This window comes from Halichoerus grypus, chromosome 15 (genome assembly GCF_964656455.1).
Source record: "Halichoerus grypus chromosome 15, mHalGry1.hap1.1, whole genome shotgun sequence".
Classification (NCBI taxonomy): domain Eukaryota; kingdom Metazoa; phylum Chordata; class Mammalia; order Carnivora; family Phocidae; genus Halichoerus; species Halichoerus grypus.
Window position 1 is genome coordinate 57,729,079 of NC_135726.1, and position 26,648 is coordinate 57,755,726.

The following is a 26,648-nucleotide window of genomic DNA, read 5'->3' on the forward strand; positions in this document are numbered from 1 at the left end:
TTATTCACACACACACACACACACACACACTTTAGGGTTCAGAAAATCAACTAGAAAGACCAATAATCCCATATTTATCCCTGAAATATACACCATGAGCTAGTCATTACATTTTTTCACTTAATCATCCTATAATTCTGTGAGGTACATGTGCTCTTAACATCCTCATTTATGAATGAAGAAATTGAGACAGAAATGTTAAGTAACATCCCAAGTCAATGGGCATCAGGGGAGAAGGATGGGTTTAAGCAGACTCCTGTTGGAGTAAGTGAGTTTTGTGGGTGGCAGATGGTGCCTGCAGAGCTGCTTGAGTTTGTAAAAGAGGAACTATGTGTCCAGAACAGGCCACTGCATGAACTGATAAGAAACCACGATTCAAAAATAATTTAACAGAATGCCCAGTGCCATTAGAACCTGTCTAAGCCAGGCCAGGAGTCTCTCCTGAACAAGGCAGGACTGTCATCCTCAGAGGGAGAAAGAAAACCCACCATTTAAATTGCCTCCACCATCTTCTTTATTATTATTATTATGATGATGATGATGTTCTGTTAGTCACCATACAGTACATCATTACTTTTTGATGTAATGTTCCATGATTCATTGTTTGCATATAACACCCAGTGCTCCATGCAGAACGTGCCCCCCTTAATACCCATTACTGGGCTAATGCATCTCCCACCCCCCTCCCCTCTAAAACCCTCAGTTTGTTTCCCGGAGTCCATAGTCTCTCATGGTTCATCTCCCTTTCTGATTTTTCCCCCTTAATTTTCCCCCTCCATCTCCTAATGTCCTCTATGCTATTCCTTATGTTCCACATATAAGTGAAACTATATGATAATTGTCTTTCTCTGTTTGACTTATTTCACTTAACATAATCCCCTCCAGTTCCATCCATGTCGATGCAGATGGTGGGTATTCATCTTTTCTGATGGCTGAGTAATATTCCATTGTAAATTAGGAAATCGATTCCATTTACAATAGCACCAAAAACCACAAGATACTTTGGAATAAACCTAACCAAAGAGGTAAAGGATCTATACTCTAGGAACTACAGAACACTTATGAAAGAAATTGAAGAAGACATGAAAAGATGGAAAAACATTCCATGCTCATGGATCGGAAGAATAAACATTGTTAAAATGTTTATGATGCCCAGAGCAATCTATACTTTCAACATCATCCCAATCAAAATACCAATGGCATTTTTCAAAGTGCTGGAACAAACAATCCTAAAATTTGTATGGAATCAGAAAAGACACTGAATCGCCAAGGAAATGTTGAAAAAGAAAAACAAAGCTGGGGCATCACGTTGCCTGATTTCAAGCTATATTACAAAGCAGTGATCACCAAGACAGCATGGTACTGGCACAAAAACGGACATACAGACCAATGGAACAGAATAGAGAGCCCAGATATGGACCCTCAATCTATGGTCAAATAATCTTCGACAAAGCAGGAAAAAATATGCAATGGAAAAAAGTCTCTTCAATAAATGGTGCTGGGAGAATTGGACAGCCACATGCAGAAGAATGAAACTCGGGGCGCCTGGGTGGCTCAGTTGGTTAAGCGACTGCCTTCGGCTCAGGTCATGATCCTGGAGTCCTGGGATCGAGTCCCGCATCGGGCTCCCTGCTCGGCAGGGAGTCTGCTTCTCCCTCTGACCCTCCCCCCTCTCATGTGCTCTCTCTCATTCTCTCTCTCTCAAATAAATAAATAAAATCTTTAAAAAAAAAAAAAAAGAAGAATGAAACTCGACCATTCTCGAACGCCACACACAAAGATAAACTCTAAAGGGATGAAAGACCTCAATGTGAGACAGGAATCCATCAAAATCCTAGAGGAGAACATAGGCAGTAACCTCTTTGACGTCGGCCACAGCAACTTCTTTCAAGATACATCTCCAAAAGCTAGTGAAACAAAAGCAAAAATGAACTTTTGGGACTTCATCAAAATAAAAAGCTTCTGCACAGCAAAGGAAAGAGTCAACAAAACAAAGGGGCAACCCACAGAATGGGAGAAGATATTTGCAAATGACAGTACAGATAAAGGGCTGGTATCCAAAATCTATAAAGAACTTCTCAAATTCAACACCCAAAAAACAAATAATCAAGTCAAAAAGTGGGCAGAAGAGATGAACAGACACTTCTCTGAAGAAGACATACAAATGGCTAACAGGCACATGAAAAAATGTTCATCATCATTAGCCATCAGGGAAATCCAAATCAAAACCACACTGAGATACCACCTTACACCAGTTAGAATGGCAAAAATGGACAGGGCAAGAAACAACAAATGTTGGAGAGGGTGTGGAGAAAGGGGAACCCTCTTACACTGTTGGTGGGGATGCAAGTTGGTACAGCCACTTTGGAGAACAGTGTGCAGGTTCCTCAAAAATGTAAAACTAGAGCTACCCTATGACCCAGCAATTGCACTCCTGGGTATTTACCCCAAAGACACAGATGTAGTGAAAAGAAGGGCCATATGCACCCCGATGTTCATAGCAGCAATGTCCGCAATAGCCAAACTGTGGAAAGAGCCGAGGTGCCCTTCAACAGATGAATGGATAAAGAAGATGTGGTCCATATATACAATGTTTCTTTCTTTGAATGTTTGGGTGTCACACCTTTGAGGGTTATTGAGATTTCAAGTGAAACTCCTTTTTGTGCAAAGGTTTCTCTCTCCCGAGTTGAGTTTCTAAAAGCAGCATTCTATGCCCATATACCCAAGAATTTTGTGCATGTTTTTATTCATTTCAATCTAGCTGCTTGTCCTACTGTTCTCCTGAAATTGCTCTTCTTAAGATCTTGTCTGCTAAATTCAAAGGATATTTTTTGGTCCTTCTCTGACAAGTCTCCAAAACGTAGCCGAATTGTTTTCCTATTAAATATGTTTTACAAATAAAATGCATGCTAATTAAAGACTAAGGCTGGCAATAAGAATCCTCCGTTGCATTGCATTGTTAATACGACAGCAGAATGTTTGGGTATATGTATACTATTTCCATATAAGATTCTCTTCGTTGCTGCAGTTCTAAACAACATTGCAAGTATAACTTTTCTCTTTCCACTGTAATTATGCAGTGAGTATTGTATAATGATCACCAGCCTTGAAAATCCATCAGGTTTTGACACACTTTGCTGAATCTGTCTGCTGGCTTAACAGAATACTTTATTCTGTGTTTAACTAGTTGATTTTACTCTTCTGAATTGTCCTTATTTTTTCTGTATAATTATTGGAGCCTTTAGAGTGGCATCTATTTGAATCAATTAGAGGAATCAAGATCATGGGTTCTGGGATAAGACTGCTTTGAGTAGAATACTGGCTTCAACACTTAACAGCTGGGTGAGAATTGGCACGCAACCTCTGTAAATTCCTCTTCTGCATTTTAAAGGATCATTTTTACCCAATTACCGCATCCAATTCTTTCAACAGGGCTAAATTATATGCTGAACACCTGGCTTGATTGGCCTATAAATGGCACTTGGGCGGGGGACATTGCCATAATCCCTTTTAAAAAAGGAAGACCTATGAAATCTGTTGGTAAATGTGACCTGAAGTCAAATTTGAGGAGACCATAGGGCCAGGAAGGACTCTGCAGACTGGGGTGGGGGGCGGGAATCAAGGTGTTGAGGATCTCAAGCAGTGGCTCTCTGCCTTCAGAGGGAGGAAGGGAGCTGGGCAAGGAGGATCATAGTTGCCTATTAATATGAAAAGAAGCACTAGAAAAATGTCCTTCCTCTTAAACTGGCATAAGACTTCAGGCAGCTCATAAATACCTTAAAATGTTAGGTGGTTTTTTCCCCTTATATTTAGGTCTTTAGTCCGTTTTGAGTTAGTTTTTGTACATAATGTGTAACTATTTATGGGAACCTTCCAGGACAGGCAAATCCATGGAGACGAGAAACAGACTGGTGGTGGCCAGGGTCTGCGGGGAGGGGAGAATGGGGAGCAAGTGTTTAATGGGTATGGGGTTTCCTTTTGGGGGGATGAAAATGTCTGGAACTAATCCAAGGTGGTGGTTACACAACACTGTGAATGTACTAAATGACACTGAACTGTTCACTTAAAATGGTTAATGGTTAATTTTATGTGAATTTTACCTTAAGAAAAGAGCAATCTATGCTTACATGGAAAAAAAAAAAGTTGAGTGGTCAACAGGATTTGTTTCAAACCCAATACAAACAGAATTATTAGCTGTGTGTTCCAGCAGGCTTGGTGCCTGTGGAAGGTGGGACAGGTCTCTTTATAGAGTAGGATGTGGACACCTGGGATGCTTCAGTTGAATTCATCCCTCACACCAAGGTCTGGAGCAGATGCAGGTTCTGCAGGCTAATCCCCCAGGGTCCAGCTTCCCTCTTGCAGCGCTATGGCAACTTCCCAATTGCAGGTACCCTCTCCACGTGCCTGGCAGGGTGGAGGGGCAAAGGTCAAAGGCCACTCAGCTGTTTCTGCCCTCTTTTTATCAGGACAGAAATAACATTCTAGAAAGCCCCACCAAAAAGACTTAAGCTGATTTCGCTGGCCAGCAATGTTCCTTGAGCACTCTTGGCTGAAACATGGTTTTGTGAATGGAGTTGGTGACAAAGAAGCAGGTAGAGTGGGCTTGCACCTCAGGAACACAGTGGAGGTCTGCCCTGGTTGGCCTCAGCACGAATCTTGGTGACTACCCACCCATTGACCCCACCTCCTTGGATCTGCCCCACTTGTCCTTGCTGTGCTGGGAGCTGAGTTCCACATCTCTCCCCTACCTCCAAACCCTAGCTGCAGCTCCCTCTCTCCAGTAAAGCCTTCCTTACCATCTTCAAGGATCATGAAAAAGTTTCCTTTACCAGCTTCTTGGTGTGGCTCTCCATCTTCCGCATGCAGCAAGAGAAAGTGCTTCTGAGTATAAGTCAAATTATGTGGCATCCCTGCCAGAAACCTCAAACCTGCTTCCTGTTATACCTGGAATCAAATTTTTAAAATCCAAATATAACTAGCCCCTGCCTTAATGAGCAGAGATCTGACCCTAGGGTATGAGTCCCATCCTGTGTTCATCTGTTTCAATGAGTGCCCATGCTGAAATCCACTTAGTCCCGAGCTTTAATACTCATTCACTCTGCTTAGACTTTACCCCCCACAAAACTCTCACAGCTAATAGCTCCTTGTCTTCATGTTCTCAATGACCTATTTCCTCTGAGAAAATGTCCATGTTCATGTGATGTAAAATCTGCCTCATTCTGCTTCTGTATCATCCTGTCTTCATATTTTTATGTCACTTGTTTCTGTTTGAATTGATCTGTGAAATGTCTGCTTCTCCCACCCTATACATGTACCCAAATTGAGTATAAACCCCAAGTGGGCAGGGTTCTTACCCATCTTTGTAACTGTCCCTTCAGTTCTAAAATTGTTCCTGGCACCCAACGGGAAATTTTTTTGAATAAACTAGTGCCCACGGCCACTTAATGAGGTGGGTGATGACATGCTTGTTTTACAACTGGAAATCTGGGCATAGGACCCTTGACTCAAATGCTCATCTGTTCAGTGAATAGAATTTCAAACCCATGTCAGTTGAGGTCGGGAAATAACTCTTTGTAAGCAATGGCAAATTGAAAAAGTGTACCACTCAACTGCTTGGTGAGTCTCTGTTGAGATATTTTCAACTTGAGACCGTTTTGTAGTCAAGGTCCATAAACATCCTAAGACAACAACGTGTCAGGTTGTTCTAGAGAGCTGAAGTGAGTAGTTCTCATTAGCTCGTTTGTACACCAAATTTACTAAAAACTAACATGATCTGCTAGGTCCAGGAGATGCCTCCGCATGGACTTCCTACCTATCCTCAGGGATTTGCACACTCTCAAAAGAGTCCCAGACTCTCAAAATGGGAACCACTGTGTCAAGGCAAAAACTAAGGGAGTTCTGTGTGAATTTTTCCTATTTTGGAGAGTTGGTTCCTAAAGCAGCAGGTCGGGAGTGAGAATTGCCCAGTTTCTGGCACAGAAGCAACCAGTATTTAAGACAGGAATACCAATTTGCTGTCTCTTTTATTTCTCTCCTTAATTCTTTAATGCCCAAAGCTTGGATCTCTCATGCAGGGTGAGATGGGACCTTCTGCACAGCTGGGTTTCAGCCTGCAGCCCGTCCTGGAGCAGCTCAGCCAGGATGAGCTGAGCCAGTTCAAGTCTCTGTTGAGGCCCCTCTCCCTGCAAGATGAGTTACAGCACATCCCTGAGACAGAGGTAGAGGAGGCTGATGGGAAGCAACTGACAGAAATTCTCACCAACCACTGCCCCAGCCACTGGGTAGAGATGGTGACCATCCAGGTCTTTGACAAGATGAACCGAACAGATCTGTCTGAGAAAGCAAAGGATGAGCTCAGGGGTAAGTAGAAATGAGCCCACGCAGTGTCATAGGAGGAAGGAGGAGTAGCCTCCAGGGTTTTACATGTATAGGAATAACATTGAGCCTTGGAGAGGCCCCCTGTCCTGAACTGAAATGCTAGACCTTCATAAAGTCTGGTGGTATCTCTCATTCTAGCTATTTCTACTCTGTCCAGGTATTGTATACCTTCCCCGGCCTCCTCAGTCTATATCCCTTCTCTTTTCTAAGACTGTTCCTGGAGTATATTCTGGATCCCATTCTCATATACATCCAAGATGTTAAATTATTACACACCTTCTGTTTGGTTTTCAGCTCCCACTCATGTTTCCTTCCACACACTCACAAACCCCTACCTTCCCTTCGATCAGCAGCACTAATAGTATTTGGGGCTGGGTGAGGAGACCTATTTTGCATTGCAGGATATTTAGCAGCATCCCTGGGACCCCAGTGCTAGCATCCCAGCACCTCCACCCATTAGATGCTAGGAGCACACTCCCCTCACTTGCAACAGCCAAAAATGTCTCTAGACACTGCCAAATGGCCCCTGAGTAGAGAACAGTGTTTTTGGTCAGTGGTTGTCAACTTTTACCGTTCTGGGCAATCTCCTCAGGAGCTCAAATACACTGATGTCCAGAACTGGTCACCAGAGACTCTGATTTCGCTAAATGATCTGTGTCTCCCCTAGGTGTGGGGTTCTTGAAAGCTTCCCAGATGATGCCCGTGTGCACCCAAGGTTTTATAATGTCCAGGGCTCTGCTGCCTAGCAGAGTGGCCGTATGCAGTTAGCACACTTGGCACGTGGCTGGTTGGATTCAAGCATGCTACAAGGCTGGAATACACATGGGCTTTTAACTGCATGCTTTTATGTACCATCTCATGAGCAACTCTTACACTGACTACACATCTAAGTGTTAGCATTTTAGATACACAAAAATTATGAAAATTAGTTGTACCTCTTTATACCTTTCATAATGTGGCTACTAGAAAATACAAAATTACATAGGTAGCTTGCTTTTGTGACAGGTGTTATATTTGTTTTGGAGAGCACTCTGCTCTAGAGGACCTTTTCTGTCTTCCTCTTTGGCAAGGGTATTCAAAACAGCTCTGCCTTACCTACAATTTTCTTTTTCCTTAAAAAAAAAAAATGACCAGTTTTATTCCAGCGAGGGATCCATTTTTAGCTTAATGTTCCCTGTCTTCAATGGACAGGTGAGGGTTTTCACCCCTAGCTGGCCTCTGGAGATTATAAATTTGGAAATAGCATGAAGAAGCTCTGAGCGTAGCACCTATAAGGATCTGGCTCTGAAAAGTGCGGGTTTCCCCCACCTCCTCCTCTACCAGAAGCAGCTCTGGAGTCTCTTGGAACAAGCCTCCAGCATTAGATAAGCTACCTCATTTACTTTTCATGTGAGATTTTGGAATTCAGGAGCTTGTTTTAATTAGACAAGACACGGTGCTGAGCACTAAGGATGCAAAGAAAGACAAGCCCTCCTCTCTGCTGCCATGCAGGTGGGTGAAGAGTGAGACCTGGGGAGCTCAGGGAGGCGGTATTTATACCAGAAGTCAGTAAGCACACACAGATGCAGGAAAGGGTGAGCTTTCCCTTGGAATCTGGACAAGCTGGATTTTAGACTGACCTGCAGCAAGAGTTGGCCAACCAGGCTCACAAACCGGATCCAACCTGCCACGTGCTTTTGACCTTCCCACAAGCTAAGAACAGTTCTTATATTTTTAAATGGTGGGGGGGGGCGGGCAGAATCAAAAGACTGTCTTATAGCCTATGAAAATCATATGAAACTCAAACTTCAGTATTCATAAACGAAGTTTTCTTTGCACGCGGCATACTCATTTGCTTATATGTTGTCTGTGACAGCTTTTGCCCTACAAGGACAGAGATGAGAGGTGTGGCCCGAAGAGCAGGAAATATTTACTGTCTGGCCCTTTGCAGGAGCAAGAAAATTAAGTTTGCTAACCCCAGCCAAAAGGATTTTTGAGTTAGTGATTTTCAACATTCTCTCCTCTCAACATCCCAAATCCCCAGTATCCTTAATGATATGACTTGGGCTCAAGGCAACAGTAAACGGGAGGGTGGTGTGAAGAGCAAAGGCACAACCATTGATAATCTCAACCCCGGGTGTCCTGACTTCTACCAATACACAAGTGTGTTAAAAGGTTCCACAATGATGACCTAAATAAAGGTCAAAGGTAGATTGGTGGTCCATCAGATCTTACATTTGGCAGTGCTTTAAGGAATACTGCCTGCTTAAAAAGTTGTATTCGTTCCATTAAGTGTTTGGGCTAAAAGCACAGAGAATTCTTCATTCAGAATCCTGTCCTTGGCTTTTATGACATTGTTGCCTTTGCCTTGTTGCTTGTTGAGGATTATTTTTTCTTCCGTTCTTTCAGAATTCTTGTTCTTCTGCCTCATCTTCAAAATGGATGACTGGCTGGCCATTTTACCACTCAGCATCCTGGTCCTGGTAGATATCCCTTGGAGTCTTACTGGCTATTTATGCCTGAAGTCTTTCCAAAGGATAACTTCAGACCAGCATTCTCCCTGAACTTTAGATGCCCACAGCCAATTGCCTCCTGGGAATCTCTTCCGGACTCTCCTAGACTCACCTCTTCTTTATCCAGTGTTGAGCTTAAAGTACTTCCTCTCCTTTCAGGACTCCACCCTGTTCCTATATTCCCTCCCTGGACAGTGTGGTTTTATCTACCTCATCAGAAACCAGGAAATTAATCCATGAAAGCTTTCTGATGCCCTCAAGACAAAGTAATTGTGCACACGTGCTCATTTCTCTCACGTGTGAACTTGACTGGCTCCACCTAGGATAAATCCACCATGATGAGCACTCTGTGACCTGCAGCCTTCTTGAGCTCCACCAGCCCCACCCCAAACACACACACACACACACACACACACACACACACACACACACACACACTTTCACAGTCTTTCCTTTTGTTTAACTACACCCTTAAGTACATCCTCAGGGCATAACGTCCTTGATCTGCTCTGGAGATAGGACTGTGGCCCACACCCACTCTCATCCTCCTCCTGGATGGACCCCTGCTCGTACTCCCAGCCTCTAGGGCTATGAAAGCAGGGTCATGGAGATATGCTGGTCTTGGAGCTGCCCAAGACACACTTCTGTCCCCTTAATAAACCATTTCTTGGGGGCACCCGGGTGGCTCAGTTAAGCATCTTCCTTCAGCTCAAGTCATGATCCCAGGGTCCTGGGATAGAGCCCCTCATCAGGCTCCCTGCTCAGCGGGGAGCCTGCTTCTCTCCCCCTCTGCCTGCTGCTCCCCCTGCTTGTGCTCTCTCTCTGTCAAATAAATAAAATTTTTAAATAAACCATTTCTTGTCAAGCTGGACTGGTCAGCCTTTTTCTTCAGTCTTGTGGCTCATTGGGCCTTTGGAGATTATTGTGCATACACCTCCCTCCCATGGAACACTCGCTGTGTGTTCTCAACTGCATAAGAAGCCACCATAGGAAGTCAGAAGATGCATGGAAGCCTGAGATCGTGGCCTGACACACTTATCTCCAGGAGCATGTTAAGGTCCTTTTTATGTCATCGGGGCTTAAGTATGAGACCCAGTTGTCAAACATAAGTCTTCTTGAAGTCCCACTCTCTCCCCGGGTAGAAGTTTCAATACTAACCTAGTGACAAGCCTATAATGCCCCCTCTTTTCTCAGGGATCACCAGGACTCCAGAACCAAAATGTGCAAACTTGGAAGAAACCCAACAGTGTGCAGAAGAAAAGGAGCCAGGTTGGTCTTAGAACACCCAGGGTTGGAGCAAGCCAAGGGACACATACCCCACCCCGTTGTGTCCTCTCTGCCCCCACCCTTTGGGAGCTCCATCTCCCCAACCTCATTTTTGCCACTATTTATAATCACCAGTTGTCTCACAGAGAATGCCTTCCTCCCTCACTTAAGAACAATGCAAGGGAAGGACCATTGGAGAGAACTGGAATTCCTGTAGTTCACAGAAAATTTGTGTACCGTATGGAGTTTTTCTTTGATTTTTCAATCTCAGATGCTCAGACTTTAGTAATCTCAACTCCCAGATGAGAAAGTTGAGATGTGCCGTAGGTGGGTGACTCTCCTGAATGGGCTCTATGGTCTGTTTAACGTCAGTGAGTTGCTCAAGTCAGCCTGCTAGTATTTTTTGTTAATGACCCTAGTGAAGTACAATCTATGTATCCATAAATTTCAATCATTTTAAATGTGCTACTACTAACTTTCAGTAAACATACAGAGTTTTGCAACCATCACCACTATCTGATTTTACAACATTTACATCAACCCAAAAAGTTCCCTCATGTCCACATGTGGTCACTCCCTGGTCTCTGTCCCCCAGTTCCAGGCAACCCTTACTTTATTTTGTCTCTCTAGACTTGCCTTTTCTGGACACATGTGGTCTTTCCTGTCATCTTTCATCACTTAGCATAATGTTTTTGAAGTTTGTCCATATTATTGCATGTATCACTGATTCGTCCCTTTTTATTACAGAGTAATATTCTATTGTGTGGATATGCCACACTCGATTGTCTGTTCATTGGTGGATGTCTGAATTTTTTCTACTTTGTAACTGCCTTGTATAACGCTGCTATGAACCTTCATGTGCTAGTCTTGGCATACACACGTTTTCATTTACCTTGGGCAGATACTCAGGAGTTGTCTGGCATTCCACATGGGCATGACATCACTTGTTTACTCAGATACTTGAGCAGCTATAATGGGTTGGGCCGTATGAAGGTCTCTCTCCTGATATCCTGGTGCACAGTCTAGTCCAGCGGGAAGGATAGACAAGTAGTTTCAATAGATCACATTGAGTTTTGGTAGAGCAACTAGAACAAATATTTCTTGTTATGGGTCTACAGAGGAGAGGCAGGTGACTTGGTTTAGAAGGTCCTTTACTCTGTTCATCTCTATAAACCTGGCTGTTGCACCTCCCAGCACATGATATAGACAGAGATTAGATTCTGCACTCCTTGGAGCCCGCTTTAACACCACATCTCTGGTAAAAGAAATTCACATGTTTTTGTGTCAAGCTCATTTTTAATTTGTATCTTGTAGCACTTACACATGTACAGGAAGAAGATGTCAGAAACCCAGAAGAAGCAAAGGAAGTTTTGAAAGGAGAAAAGCCAGGTCTGTATCCTATCTTCCTGGATGAGCTTGGTGTCAGGTAGTTCTTTATAAACTTCTCTATTGTCTCTTTCCTACTTAACACAAAGTATTTTGTTTTCTAATGAATAACCAGCTATATCCTTCCTATCCCCTACCTCCTATCACTGAAGGTAAACAGGATAAATATAGAAGTATTTTCAAAGAGAAAGTCCAGCAACTCTGGAAGAAGAACTTTTGGCCTGGAGCCAGTGAAAACATTCACACTGTCACCCAAAGATATGAGACACTGATCCCATTCTGTAATCCTAAAATACTTGCAGGGCCATTTCCACACACGGTGGTCCCACCGGCGTCAGGAAGACCACTCTGGCCAAGAAGTGCATGCTGGACTGGACGCAGGACAACCTCGCACAGACCTGCCCCCACGCCTTCTATCTCAGCTGCAAAGTGCTCAGCCGCAAGGGGATGTGCTCCTTCGCAGAGCTGCTGGCCGAGAGCGCCCCAGACCTACAGGATGCCCTTCCGCAGGTCCTCGCCCAGGCGCAGAAACTCCTGTTCGTCATTGATGCTTTTGAGGAGCTGCGCGTGCCCCTGGGAGTGGGGGCGCTGGTGCACGACCTGTGTGGCGACTGGAGGTCGCAGAGACCTGCGCCTGTCCTCCTGGGGAGCTTGCTGACGAGGAAGTTCTTACCCACGGCCACCCTACTGGTCACCACGCGGCCCGAGGCCCTGAGGGAGCTGCAGTTCCTGGTGGAGCGGCCACTCTTGGTGGAGATGGAAGGGCTCTCAGAACGCGACAGGAGGGCGTATTTCCTGCGACACTTTGGAGGGGAGGCTCAGGCGCTGCGCGCTTTCCACCTGATGAAGAGCAATGCGGCGCTGTTCCGCATGGGCGCAGCGCCCGCCATGTGCTGGATGGTGTGCACCTGCCTGAGGCTGCAGATGGACGAGGGCGAGGACCCCCGCCCCACCTGCCAGACCACCACGTCGCTGCTGCTGTGCTTTCTCTGCAGTCGGTTCGCGCCCGTGCGGGGCAGCTGCCCGGGTCCACACCTCGGGGCTGCGCTGCGCGCCCTGTGCCTGCTGGCTGCCGAGGGCACGTGGGCGCAGACCTCGGTGTTTGATGGACACGACCTGCGCAGGCTGGGCATGGACGAGTCTGACCTGCGCCCTTTCCTGGACAGGAGCATCCTCCAGAAGGGCAGAGACCGTGAGGGCTGCTACTGCTTCATCCACCTGAGCGTCCAGCAGTTCCTGGCCGCTGCGCTCTACGTTCTGGGCAGCGAGGACCACCAAGACGTGGGGAGCCCCAGCTGGAACATTGGGGGTGTGCAGAGGCTGCTGTCCAAGGAAGAAGGACTCAAGAACCCCCACCTGGCCCCCGTGGGGCGCTTCCTATTCGGCCTCGCCAATGAAAAGAGGGCCAGGGAGCTGGGGACCACGTTTGGCTGCCCGGTGTCCACGGAGGTCAAGCAGGAGCTACTGGAATGCAGAATAAGGTCCGCCAAGAACAGACCATTCTCCTCGGTGACCGACACGAAGGAGATTTTGTACTGTCTCTACGAATCCCAAGAGGAGCTGCTTGTGAAGGAGGCCACGGCCCAGGTCACGGAAGTGTCCCTGCATTTGCAAGATACCTCGGACATGGTACACACAGCATTCTGCCTCAAGCATTGTGAAAACTTGCAGAAAATGTGGCTGTGGGTAGAAAAGGGGATGTTCCTGGAGAACGATGCTGCATGGGAATCAGAGGCTCAGGCTGACTGGTAAGGACCTGCCCTGTTCACTCTGTTAGTGCCCCCTCTTCAGCCTCATCCCCGCTGCATTAGGAACAGGGCAGAGTGTCCTACTCCCTGTGGCTTAGGGTCAGAATTTTCTTCTTGCCAGAATTTCTTCTGCCAGCTTGCCATTCAAGGTGGGGAGCACAATGCTCAGATTAAGGGTGGGGTCTTTAGAACTAGACCTTGTTTTGAGACTTGTCTCCTTTTTTCTTTAACTGAGCAATTTTTGCAAATGGTTCGACCTTATTTCAGTCCTCATGTTGGTTGTCTAGGTTGCCCATTTGTATGGGATTGTCCCATTTGGCATGACAGATGGAAAGGCATTAAAGATGTGAAGTCAGAGGTTGATTCAACAAGGTTTCTGAAAGCTGCCCCCCATCGGTGATCATGGGTACCTGCCTAACACAACTGACACAATGAAATTACCCCAGTCAGTTATGAGGCTTTTCTATTCTTGATGTAGGCTCAAGTAACATCAGCTCAGCTCATAAAGACTTTCCAAATACTATTTATCACCTGGTGGCTACGTGTAATCTTCCATGTTGAGGAATCCATGTTGAGGATCCTGGTTTCAGAAAATCGTGCTTGAGTGGGATTAGAACTCCAGTCTGCTATCTTATGAAGTCCTCCTGTCACAATCCAAGATCCCTGCTCATGGTCCTGTGTAGGGCCCTCCCCCCACACCCCGCCACATACTGACATTTATTTTATCAACTTGCCCCTCCTCAACCCTAGGTTGTCATCCGAAATCAGTATCTGAAATCCTCATGCATACGGAGCCAGAATAAAATGCCCTCCTGGCTTTCCTGTTGGAGGTGTCTGTTTTATACATTCCCTTAACTTTCCCTCACATTCCTTCCCCATTTAGCAGAGAGCCATGAACTCGAGTCACCCCAGGGGGCGTTAGGACCATGACAGCTGGGCATGAACATTTCTCCACCTCGCAGATCACCAGCAGTCCACAGACCTTATCCCTTTGTCCGTATCCTGATTTTGTTTCTTCTCTCATCCAAGTGTTTACACAGGCCCACATGCTGGTTTACCTAAATCTTTCTTCTGCAGGAGGGCATCAAAGAGCTGCTTTGAATGAAAATGAGATTGCACAAATAGCCTCCTCTCTCTATCCCATCCAAGATCCCAAGTCAAAATAGTCTCTATTTTTACTTTTTCTTTTTAACATTGGTTTGGTTAAAACCAGCAATGGTGCCAATGTTAAAATGACAGGTAATTAACCACAGTTGGGCTGCTTGGTTCTTGGAGCACCCCATCTGAGAAGAAGGCAATGGATGTCTTTAGGTGTGATTATGGTCATTCTGATCCGAAACGCAAACTGATGCTTTTCATGAACGTTCCTTTCAGGTGCTTTTTGCCACTTTCCTTTCTGTCCTGCTCATCACAGCAGGCCCATAACATTGCTGATCTGTAACTCCTGGGATGCTTAAATCACAAGATGCCTTCAGTCAGGTCGCTTCCTCTGGTAGCAGGGTGGTAAGGAGCCCGTGTCTACATAACGGCTTGATTATCTTACCTTGATAAGACCATTGCACTAATCCTACACAGCCTCAGATTTCTCTCCCCAGAGCATATAGACCGTGCTCTTTGAAAATCACAAACTAGCTTTATAATGGCTTGTCCTCCTCATGTTGCTTCAAGTTCTACAATGAGGTCGTTAATTTTAAATATGTCTTTCATTGAGGCAAGCACCACTAATAAAACCAAAGGTATAACCTCGTCTTAAAACAGCCATGGGCATGGGGTGCCTGAGTGGCTCAGTTGTTAACCGTCTGCCTTCAGCTCAGGTCATGACCCCAGGGTCCTGGGATCGAGTCCCGCATCGGGCTCCCTGCTCAGCAGGAAGCCTGCTTCCCCCTCTCCCACTCCCCCTGCTTGTGTTCCCTCTCTCTCTGTCAAATAAATAAATAATCTTAAAAAAAAAAAAAAAAAACAGCCATGGGCTCTAGAGCTGACAGAATCTAAGTTCTGTCTGCCTTCTTTTTCTTCCCTATTTCAAACCACAAAATGTCTGCTTTGTGTAGGACTTGCTATTGAGTCAAATCTACTAATGAAGTTTCTTGCCTTTAGAAACTGCTTATTTCTTCTCCCGGCTCTTTTGAAACTTAGGAAGATATTCACATTGACTCAAATAAAGTTATCCTTCCATTAGTGCCTTTGGAAGAGCAACCCCCAAACACGGTCTTGTGTAGCCTTGCCCTTCTGTAGGAGGAATGACAATTATCCTTCAGAAGACAGAGTGACATGAATGACCAGCCTCACAAGACTTAGAGGCAGAGTGGAAAATAAGAAGTCAATTATTCAGATAAATTTTTATGCTCTGGAAACTGGATGCCTTGGTTTCAAATCAGCTGAGCACAGTTATAGGCTGAGGGATAGAAGATGATAGGAGGTAATGTAGGTGCTGGGATCTTATTGTCTCACTTTGAGCTCTGTCTCTGTTAGAGCTCTGTTACTATGTGATGATGTAGGGTGAGTTAGATACTTTCTGTGCTTCTGTTCCATTACCCTCAAGTAGCCACAGTACCTACTTCAGAGTAGTAGGGTTTTTTTTTATTATTATTTTAGTCACCATACAGTACATCATTAGTTTTTGATGTAGTGTTCCCTGATTCAATATTTGCATGTAACACCCAGTGCTCATCCCAACACATGCCCTCCTTAATACCCATCACTGGGCTAACCCATTCCCCAACCCCCCTCCCCTCAGAAAACCCTCAGATTGTTCCCAGAGTCCATAGTCTCTCATGGTTCCTCTCCCCCTCTGATTTTCCCCCTTTCAGTTTTCCCTTCCCCTAATGTCCTCCATGCTATTCCTTATGTTCCACATATGAGTGAAACCATGTAATAATTGTCTTTCTCTGCTTGACTTATTTCACATAGCATAATCTCCTCCAGTTCCATCCATATTGATGCAAATGGTGGGTATTCATCCTTTCTGATGGCTAATATTCCATTGTATATATGAACCACATCTTCTTTATCCATTCTGTTGAAGGCATCTCGGCTCCTTCCACAGTTTGGCTATTGTGGACATTGCTGCTATGAACACTGGGGTGCATATGGCCCTTCTTTTCACTACATCTGTATCTTTGGGGTAAACACCTAGTAATGCAATTGCTGGGTCATAGGGTAGCTCTATTTTTAATTTTTTGAGGCACCTCCACACTATTCTCCAAAGTGGCTGTACCAACTTGCATTCCCACCAACAGTGTAAGAGGGTTCCCCTTTCTCCACAAACTCTCCACATTCATTGTTTCTTGCCCTGTCATTTTTGCCATTCTAACTGGTGTAAGGTGCTATCTCAATGTGGTTTTGATCTGAATTTCCCTGATGGCTAATGATGATGAACATTTTTTCATGTGTCTGTTAGCCATTTGTATGTCTTCTTCAGAGAAGTGTCTGTTCATGTCTTCTGCCCATTTTTTGACTTGATTATTTGTTTTTTGGGTGTTGAGTTTGAGAAGTTCTTTATAGATCTTGGATACCAGCCCTTTGTAGTGTCATTTGCAAATATCTTCTCCCATTCTGTGGGTTGCCTCTTTGTTTTGTGGACTGTTTCCTCTGCTGTGCAGAAGCTTTTTATCTTGATGAAGTCCCAAAAGTTCATTTTCACTTTTGTTTCACTAGCCTTTGGAGATGGAAAGAAGTTGCTGTGGCCAATGTCAAAGAGGTTACTGCCTGTGTTTTCCTCTAGGATTTTGATGGATTCTTGTCTCACATTGAGGTCTTTCATCCATTTTGAGTTTATCTTTGTGTATGGTGTTAGAGAATGGTCGAGTTTCATTCTTCTGCATGTGGCTGTCCAATTTTCCCAGCACCATTTATTGAAGAGACACTCTTTTTTCCATTGCATATTTTTTCCTGCTTTGTCGAAGATTATTTGTCCATGGAGTTGAGGGTCCATATCTGGGCTCTCTATTCTGTTCCATTGGTCTATATGTCTATTTTTGTGCCAGTACCATGCTGTCTTGGTGATCATGGCTTTGTAATATAACTTGAAATCGAGCAATGTGATGCCCCCAGCTTTGTTTTTCTTTTTCAACAATTCCTTGGCGATTTGGGGTCTTTTCTGATTCCATACAAATTTTAGGATTGTTTGTTCCAGCACTTTGAAAAATGTCATTGGAATTTTGATCAGGATGGCATTGAAGGTATAGATTGCTCTGGGCAGCATAGACATTTTAACAATTTTTTTCTTCCAATCCATGAACATGGAATGTTTTTGCATCTTTCTGTGTCTTCTTCAATTTCCTTCGTGAGTGTTCTGTAGTTCCTAGATATGGATCCTTTACATCTTTGGTTAGGTTTATTCTGCGGTATCTTATGGTTTTTGGTGCTATTGTAAATGGAATCGTTTCTCTAATTTCTCTTTCTACAGTTGCATTGTTAGTGTATAATAAAGCAACTGATTTCTGTGCATTGATTTTATATCCTGCCACATTACTGAATTGCTGGATGAGTTCTAGTAATTTGGGGGTGGAGTCTTTCGGGTTTTCCACATAAAGTATCATGTCATCTGCAAAGAGAGAGAGTTTGACTTCTTCTTTGCCAGTTTGAATACCTTTTATTTCTTTTTGTTGTCTGATTGCTGTTGCTAGGACTTCTAGTACTATGTTAAACAATAGTGGCGAGAGTGGGCATCCTTGACATGTTCCTGATCTTAAGGGAAAGGCTCTCAGCTTTTCCCCATTGAGGATGATATTCGCTGTGGGTTTTTCATAGATGGATTTTATGAACTTGAGGAATGTTCCCTCTATCCCTATACACTGAAGAGTTTTAATCAGGAAAGGATGCTGTATTTTGTCAAATGCGTTTTCTGCATCACTTGAGAGAATCATGGTTCTTGTGTTTTCTTTTATTAATGTGTTCTATCATATTGATTGATTTGTGAATGTTGAACCACCCTTGCATCCCAGGAATAAATCCCACTTGGTCGTGGTAGATGATCCTTTTAACATATTGTTGGATCCTATTAGCTAGGATTTTGTTGACAATTTTGGAGTCCATATTCATTAGGGATATCAGTCTGAAATTCTCCCTTTTTGTTGGGGTCATTGCCTGGTTTGGGGATTAAGGTAATACTGGCCTCATAGGATGAGTCTGGAAGCTTTCCTTCTGTTTTTATTTTTTGAAACAGCTTCAGTAGAGTAGGTATTATTTCTCCTTTGAATGTTTGGTAGAATTCTCCAGGGAATCCATCAGGCCCTGGACTCTTGTTTTTTGGGAGGTTTTTGATCACTGCTTCAATCTCGTTACCGGTTATTGGCCTATTCAGGTTGTCAATTTCTTCCTGTTTCAGTCTTGGGAGTTTATAGGTTTCCAGGAAGTCCTCCATTTCATCCAGATTGCTCAGTTTATTGGCATATAGTTGTTGATAATAATTTCTAATAATTGTTTCTATGTCCTTGGTGTTAGTTGTGATCTCTCCCTTTTCATTCATAATTTTATTAATTTGGGTCCTTTCTCTTTTCTTTTGGATAAGTCTGGCCAGTGGTTTATCGATCTTATTAATTCTTTCAAAGAACCAACTTCTAGTTTCGTTGATCTGATCTACTGTGTTTCTGGTTTCTAATTCATTGGTCTCTGCTCTAATTTTAATTATTTATCTTCTAATGCGTGGCTTAGGAATCGTTTGTTGCTTTTTCTCTAGCTCTTTAAGGTGTAGAGTTAGTTGGTGAATTCGGGATTTTTCTATTTTTTTTGAGTGAGGCTTGGATGGCTATGTATTTCCCCCTTAGGACTGCCTTTGCAGTATCCCATAGGTTTTGGACCAATGTGTTTTTGTTCTCATTGGTTTCCATGAATTGTTTAAGTTCTTCTTTGATTTCCTGGTTGACCCAAACATTCTTTAGCATGATGGTCTTTAGCCTCCAAGTATTGGAAGTATCCTTCCAAATTTTTTCTTGTGATTGAGTTCCAGCTTTAAAGCATATGGTCTGAGAATATGCAGGGGATAATCTCAATCTTTTCGTATCGGTTGAGACCTGATTTGTGACCCAGTATGTGGTCTATTCTGGAGAAAGTTCTGTGTGTGCTCAAGAAGAATGAGCATTCTGTTGTTTTAGGGTGGAATGTTCTGTATATATCTATGAGGTCCATCTGGTCCAGTGTGTCATTCAAAGCTCTTGTTTCTTTGTTGATTTTCTGGTTAGCTTATCTGTCTATTGCTGAGAGTGGAGTACTGAGGTCTCTTAGAGTTAACGTATTATTATCAATATGACTCTTTATTTTGGTTAATAGTTGGCTTATGTAGTTGGCTGCTCCCATGTTGGGGGTGTAGATATTTACAATTGTTAGATCTTCTTGTTGGATAGACCCTTTAAGAATGATATAGTGTCCTTCTGTGTCTCTAACTACAGTCTTTAGCTTAAAATCTAATTTGTCTGATATGAGAATTGCTATCCCAGCTTTCTTTTGAGGTCTGTTGGCATGGAAGATGGATCTCCATCATTTCACTTTCAGTCTGGATGTATCTTTAGGTTCCAAATGAGTCTCTTGAAGACAGCATATGGATGGGTCCTGTCTTTTTATCCAATCTGCAACCCTGTGCCATTTTATGGGAACATTTAGGCCGTTCACGTTGAGAGTGATTATTGAAAGATAGGAATTTATTGTCATCATGTTGCCTGTGAAGTCCTTGTTTCTATAGATTGTCTCTGTAAATTTCTGTTGTATATCACTCTTGGGGTCTTTCTCCTTTTATAGAACCCACCTTAATATTTCTTGCAGGGCCGGCTTAGTGGTCACATATTCTTTCAGTTTCTGCCAGTCTTGGAAGCTCTGCATCTCTCCATCCATTCTAAATGACAGCCTTGCTGGATAAAGTATTCTTGGCTGCATGTTCTTCTCATTTAGTACCCTGATTATGTCTTGCCAGGCCTTTCTGGCTTGCCAGGTCTCTGTGGATAGGTCTGACATTATTCTGATGTTCCTCCCTCTGTACGTAAGGAATCTCTTCCCCCTAACTGCCCTTAAGATGGTTTTCTTGGTTCTAAGATTTCTAAGAGTTTTACTATTACATGCCGGGGCGTTGGTCTGTTTTCCTTGATCTTGGGGGGATCCTGTCTGCCTCTAGGACTCGAATGTTTGTTTCATTCCCCAGATTAGGGAAGTTCTCAGCTACAATTTGCTCAGATATATCTTCTAGTCCTCTCTCTCTCTCTCCACCCCATTATGTATCCCAATAATTCTGACATTGAAGCGTTTCATGGCGTCACTTATTTCTCTAATTCTGTTTTCATGGATTTTTGAGCTGTTTCTCCCAAGCCTCCTCTTTTTCGTTCTTTTCTATCAATTGATCTTCTAGATCACTAATTCATTCTTCTGCCTCATTTACCCTAGCTGTTAGAGTATCAAGATTAGATTGGATCTCACTGATAGCATTTTTAAGTTCTGCCAGTTCAGCTTTCATTTCTGCCCTTAGAGACTCTATGTTGCCATTAATCAATTTCTCCACTCTAGCTATTGTCTTCACAACTGCTACCCTGAATTCCATTTCCGACATCCTGGTTATATCTGTATCCTTTTGTAAATCAGTGGCAGAAGTCATAGTCTCTGAGTCTTTCCTATCTTGGGGGTTCCTCCTCTTAGTCATTCTGTTGAGGGGTGGTTGAGGGAATGTACAGAATCCAAATTATTGACCACAACCCAAGCCAGATGCACCTGTTTTATAGGGACCTTAGGGTTGTCAGCCTCTTGTTCTCCCAGCCTGTCTTCTGTGGGAGGGGCCTGCCACGCTGTTACACAGGCAACCCTATTTGGGCAGAGTTGCCCTGCCCCCTGTGGCATGGGATGGGCTAAGTGAAAACCAGTTTTGAGGGGCTTTTGTTCTCTGGCGGCTTTCCCTGGTGGCTTTCCGCGTCTCTTCTGAGAGTCAGAGCAAAAGAGACCGTTTCCAACCCTCTGCCTCAGAACAGAGAGATCACAGTTCTTCAGTGATCTCTCCAGGCCACACTATCTCCATTTCTGTCTATGCTGCTAAAAACTGCGGCATCCTGGGTTGTGCACCGCTCAGCAGCACTCCCAGTCCTCGCCTCCAGGTCAGGGCACGTCTCTGCCCTTTGTGCTTCTAAAACCACCAGCCACCCCCAGTTCACACATGCAGCCCTGCCACTCCAGGTTTCAGTCTGGGGGCCTGCCCTAAAGTCCTTTCCCCACCGCTACCAGTCTACAAGTCTGTGCCCTGTCCCCAGAGCAGGAGGCTTTCACACACCGGTGGTGCAGGATCCCAATGGCTCCCTCCCCCTTCTGTTTATCTTCCAGTATCTTCCTGCGGAATCACAGCTCCCTGCTTCATACCTCAAAATCAACTGTCTGCAATATTCTGTTTGTAGAGATCCAGATATATCTTCTTCCATCTCAGGCTGATTTCGTGGGTGTTCAGAGTGGTCTGGTGGATATCCAGCTCAATTCAGGGGACAAGTTGGAATAGGGTCCCCTACTCCTCCACCATCTTTTCCCAAGTCCCCCAAATACATAAAAAATCTTAAAAAAAAAAAAAAAAAAGACGTTTGAGTTCTTTCTCCAGTGATATGTCTTGTGATGAGTTGTCTGATAGTGATGCTAAGTGATTAAATCATCTGACTTTCAGAGCTACACTTATTTATTAGGGGTATATGCCCAGAGAAATGCCCCCCCCCAAAATATCTTCACAGTGATGGACAAATGTTAGTTTTCTCTCCAGCAGTATTTGGTAAATTCCCTCCTTTGCCTCATCCCAGTAGGTTCCAGAATGATCAATATGTGTTTCCCTTTCTGGGTGGATCTTTTTTCCATGTTCAACTCAAATAAGAATCTGGTATTTCTAGACATCAGCCAGAGCTTCCTTAGTACTTCATCAGTGAAGCTTCTTCGTGAAAAAATAGACTCTGCTTCCCATAATCTTAAGAAAGTGGTGTAAGTAGAAGCTAATCCCAGGATTAAAACCCTAGGGCATAACCACGTTCCTTACATTTTTAATATTGGAGCAATATTTGAATTCCTTTAAAGTCCAACTGGGTACTCAAGACATAATTGAGACGGTTCATACCTTACATTTGTCTACTGAATCATATGAAGTAACTTTTTCCAATTTTTTATTGTGGTATAACATAAAACTTAACATTTTAACCATTCTTAAGTTCACAATTACGCATTTTTAAATGTATAATTATGCAACCACCACCACCATCCATCTCCAGAACTCTTCATATTGCAAAACTGAAACTCTGTCCCCATTAAACAATAATTCCCCATGATCCCTTCTCCCCAGCCCTTGGCAACCACCATTCCACTTTTTCTTATAAAGTAATTTTAATACAATGTGAAATATGATTTGGCTGTCCACGAAACACCGTGATGAACATCCAGATCCTGGGGGCAGCTTTAATCCCATTAAGACAACCATGGGGCTGTGCATAAACAGGATTTCTCGACCTCTGCAGACCCTGGGGTTGGGCTCAATCATTCTTTGTTGTGGGGGCCTGTCCTGTGCATCATAGGATTTTTAGCCCTAGCCCTGGCCTCTACCTTCCAGATGCCAGTGGCACCCACACATGCCCAGTTGTGACAACCTAAAATGTCTCCAGACATTGCCAGGTGTCCCCAGGGGGTACAAAATCACCCCTGACTGTGAGCACTGTTGGAGAGATGGTGTCGATGTGCTGAGATAGGCCTGTAACCTGGGCTGGGTATGTCTGTCTGAATATGATCCAAAAATCTATGTAGTTGAATGAAGTTGGGAAGCAATGATAGGGCTCAGAAGTACCAGAAAAAGGTAATTACACAAGTTAAATACTTGTAATCAGAATAGAGTGTGCTCATATCCACCTATGACAGCACCTCAGGGTCTTCCTGTGGGGCTCACCTGTGCTGCTCGTGTGCTGGAAAAGTCCTGGAAGCTTACACATGGGCAGACTGCGGGGGAGGTTTAGGGAAGGAGAGCAAACATGATTTAGTCGGCAAAGTGGGCTTTGGTACCAGCAAGACCCTCTCCAGATGCAGGTGTCCTCTTTCACAGGTTTCTTTCTCAACGTAGAGAAAGAAGGAGCTCTTCTGCCACTTAGGGTTACACCGGCCATGTGATCCTGATTCTACATGGAAGATGTTGAGCAGGACATAGTGCTCCTGAAATGTGCGCATTGGTAACACTTCAGGGGAAGAAGCTACTACCCTTCCTTATCTCTTTCAAAAAGTCGCAGAACAGCTTTTGTCTGAAACGACTGTTGATGACCAACTTCCCCTTTGCAAAAGTCTGAGATGACTAAAGAAACTGGGGCTTCCGATAGTTTCTAAAATTAGATGTTAGTCAAGCCATACAAAGTTTCAGTTAATGCAAAATGAGTTCTGGAGATGTAACTGTGCACCAATGTGACAGCAGTTAACAATACTGCATTGTATACTTGAAATTTGCTAAGAGACTTGATCTCAAGTGTTCTCACCACAAAAAAAAAAAAAAAAAAAAAAAGGAAATAGTGATTATGTGAATTATAGGTATGTTCACTAGCTTGATTGTGGTGATGATTTCACAAGGTAGGAGTATATTGAAACATTAAGTTTTATACCTTAATATATATAGTTTTTGACCACACCTCAATGGAGGTGGAAAATATGAACGATTTCCCATGTTTAAACCTGTTTCGGCCCTTTGTTCCCATGTATATAGAAATGCAAGATTTCACCTCTCTTGTCATTTCCCTAGCCTCAAAAATATTTTCCCAGCAGATGCTTATCAGAACTTCTGCATTGTTTTTGGTGGTCATGAGACTCTCACACATCTGACCCTTCAAGGAAATGACCAGAATGATATGCTTCCCATATTGTGTGAGATCTTGAGACACCCAAAATGTAATCTGCAATACCTAAGGTATATCCCACCATCACTGAAAACTCCCAGCATGTGCACAGAGCTGCCACAAGCCTATATAGCAACTCTGTATAAATTGGAGGGGGGGAATCCCTTATTCTGATTAGAAACAGTCCTACTCAGGGCACATGGCCCAGAACAGAAAATGGGCTGGACTTTAGTTTCCACTTATATTGATCATTGAACAACCTGAACAACTATCCATAAGAGTCCAAAGAAATGCTCAGAAACTGGATACAATCCTCTCTCAGAATTTATTCATGATTTATGTTTCTCCTATGTCATGATTCAGAATACCAGATTCTGTCCAGATTCATCTGTCCAGGCAAGGATGCTTTGAGAGCATCAGGTTTTCCCTTTCTTGGTATTCCTCTGGGTTGAGAGATCTCACCTTGGGATGTTCTCCATGTGATTTCTCTGTGAGGATTTTCATTAATCATCAGGGGTTCCATTGATTCTCACTTGTCCACTTTTGAGTAGCAATAGGAACATAGTTTAAGGTGATCTGTTGGTCTCAGAGTGGTTCTGCCTCTACTGCTATGATCTTGGGCTATTTAACTAGGTCTTATCCCCATCAGTAGGATGGAGTAATGCACATCTCCCAAGGATTTGAGGACTGAATGAGACCAAGTCCAAGCACACATGTATTCATTGTTGCATTATTGATAGTAGCCGCTGCCATAATTGACTGTTACCGATGACCTTCCTTTCTTTTTCCTGTGAGGATTCACCAGGAAAAGTGTGAAATTTGAAGATTGGGGGTATTAACTTGTTTCTCAAGGACTAAATGGATACCCAAAATGGAAGGAGGAGACTCCATATAAATTTGTTTTATTTTATGGGAAGCCATTAAATATTCTACTTTGTGTTCCAATGCCCAAGTTAACTTTGGTTCCTCTATTATAGGTTAGACTCTAAGAGAAGAAAGTGTTTTTGTTGAATTTTACTTAAGTTTAGTTATATGGTACATAGTCCACTTAGCACTTCATGTGAATTATCAACTTTAATAAACACTCAACATGAGGGTGTGACTTGTTTCCAATTTAAAGATGGAAATGAGGTTTGATGAAGTTAAGTAACTTGGCCACATTTTCGTATACAGTAAATAGCAGAACCAGGATTTTTTTTTTTTTTTTAGAAACCCCACTCCAAAGGCCATGATGCACATAATGTCCCAATGAAATTCCATTCTCCATAGTAAGAATATTCTCTCCAGGGATAGAGTATGGGCACCTTGTTGCCTGATATGCTTGATTGACTGATTTCTAAATAAGTAGTTCTCAACATGTGGTCTCCAGACTAGCAGCAGCTGCATCACCTGGGAACTTGTTAAAACCCAAATTCTTGGGTCTCACTCAGATCCTCTGAATCGACTTCTGAGGATGTGGCCCAGGAATCTTCCAGGTGAAACAGGACACCCTAAAACAGAAATTGGTGGGTTCTGCATCCAGAGTTTCTGAGGATTTGCATTTCTAACTGCTTGCCAGGTGATGCTGATGCAGCTGGTCCAGGGACCACACTTAGCCGCTGCTCCACATCATTTAGTCCAGGACGTGACATAATGTGGAATGAGGGGTAAAACTGGAGACAGTTATCCAGTGGTTGGTTCTTAAGAATGACTTGTTCCCATTTCTCTGGCAGGTTGGTGACTTGTTCTGCCACCACCCAGCAATGGGCCCATCTCTCCTCCTCCCTCAAGATCAACCAGTCCCTCACTTGCCTGAACCTCACAGCAAATGAGCTCCCGGAGGAGAGTGCCAAGTTGTTGTGCACGACTCTGAGACACCCAAGATGCTTCCTGCAGATGCTATCATAAGTACTGCCTCTCTTCCCATGGAGCATCTCTGTTTTAGGTCTGGGGCCACATAGGGAAGAGCAGTGGTAGTACGGGACGTACAGGGAAACCCATATGGGACCTCCTACTGATGTGGACACCTGGTTCCCATTTCTGGTCCCAGGCAGGTGGCTCGTGCATCTTACCCTTCTCTCACTCTTGGTCCTTCATGATTGAGCATTAAACACATGATGAGAGAAGAAAGGGGCTAACAAGAAGAGCTGTAGCTGGGAACTCTAGCCTTTGGTGACAGCCAAGAAAATTGGGCTTTGGAAATGTTCTCACCCTCTTACCACTTGTGTGACCCTTTGGCAGGTTGGAAAACTGTCACCTTACAGAAGCCTGTTGCAAGGAGCTCTCCTCTGCTTTGATTGTCAGCCAGAGGCTGACGCACCTGTGCTTGGCAAAGAACGCCCTGGGAGATGGTGGGGTAAAGCTTTTGTGTGAAGGCTTGAGTTACCCTGACTGTCAACTACAGATGCTGGTGTAAGTCTGTGCTGCTGTGCGTGTGCATGTGTGCATACTGGATTCAAAGAGGACAGGTGCAAGCATTTAATAGTTCCTTTGAATACCCCAATTATAATGCTGGCAGTTAGATCTGGTGAGACCTGACAGGAGGGTGTTAGAAAAAAAAATACAAAACATAGTGTCAATATTTCATAGGCATTTGG

General features: G+C 43.8%; 1 protein-coding gene across 1 annotated transcript; it reads left to right on the forward strand.

Moving 5' to 3' along the window:
• The first annotated feature begins 6,080 nt into the window (after window positions 1-6,080).
• On the forward strand, window positions 6,081-25,959 carry LOC118535635 (NACHT, LRR and PYD domains-containing protein 2-like). The gene is given in 8 exon segments (XM_078062643.1): window positions 6,081-6,360; window positions 11,451-11,525; window positions 11,675-11,839; window positions 11,842-13,270; window positions 22,024-22,045; window positions 22,047-22,195; window positions 23,979-24,143; window positions 25,785-25,959. Coding segments are annotated over 8 exon segments (2,460 nt in total).
• The last annotated feature ends 689 nt before the right edge of the window (window positions 25,960-26,648 follow it).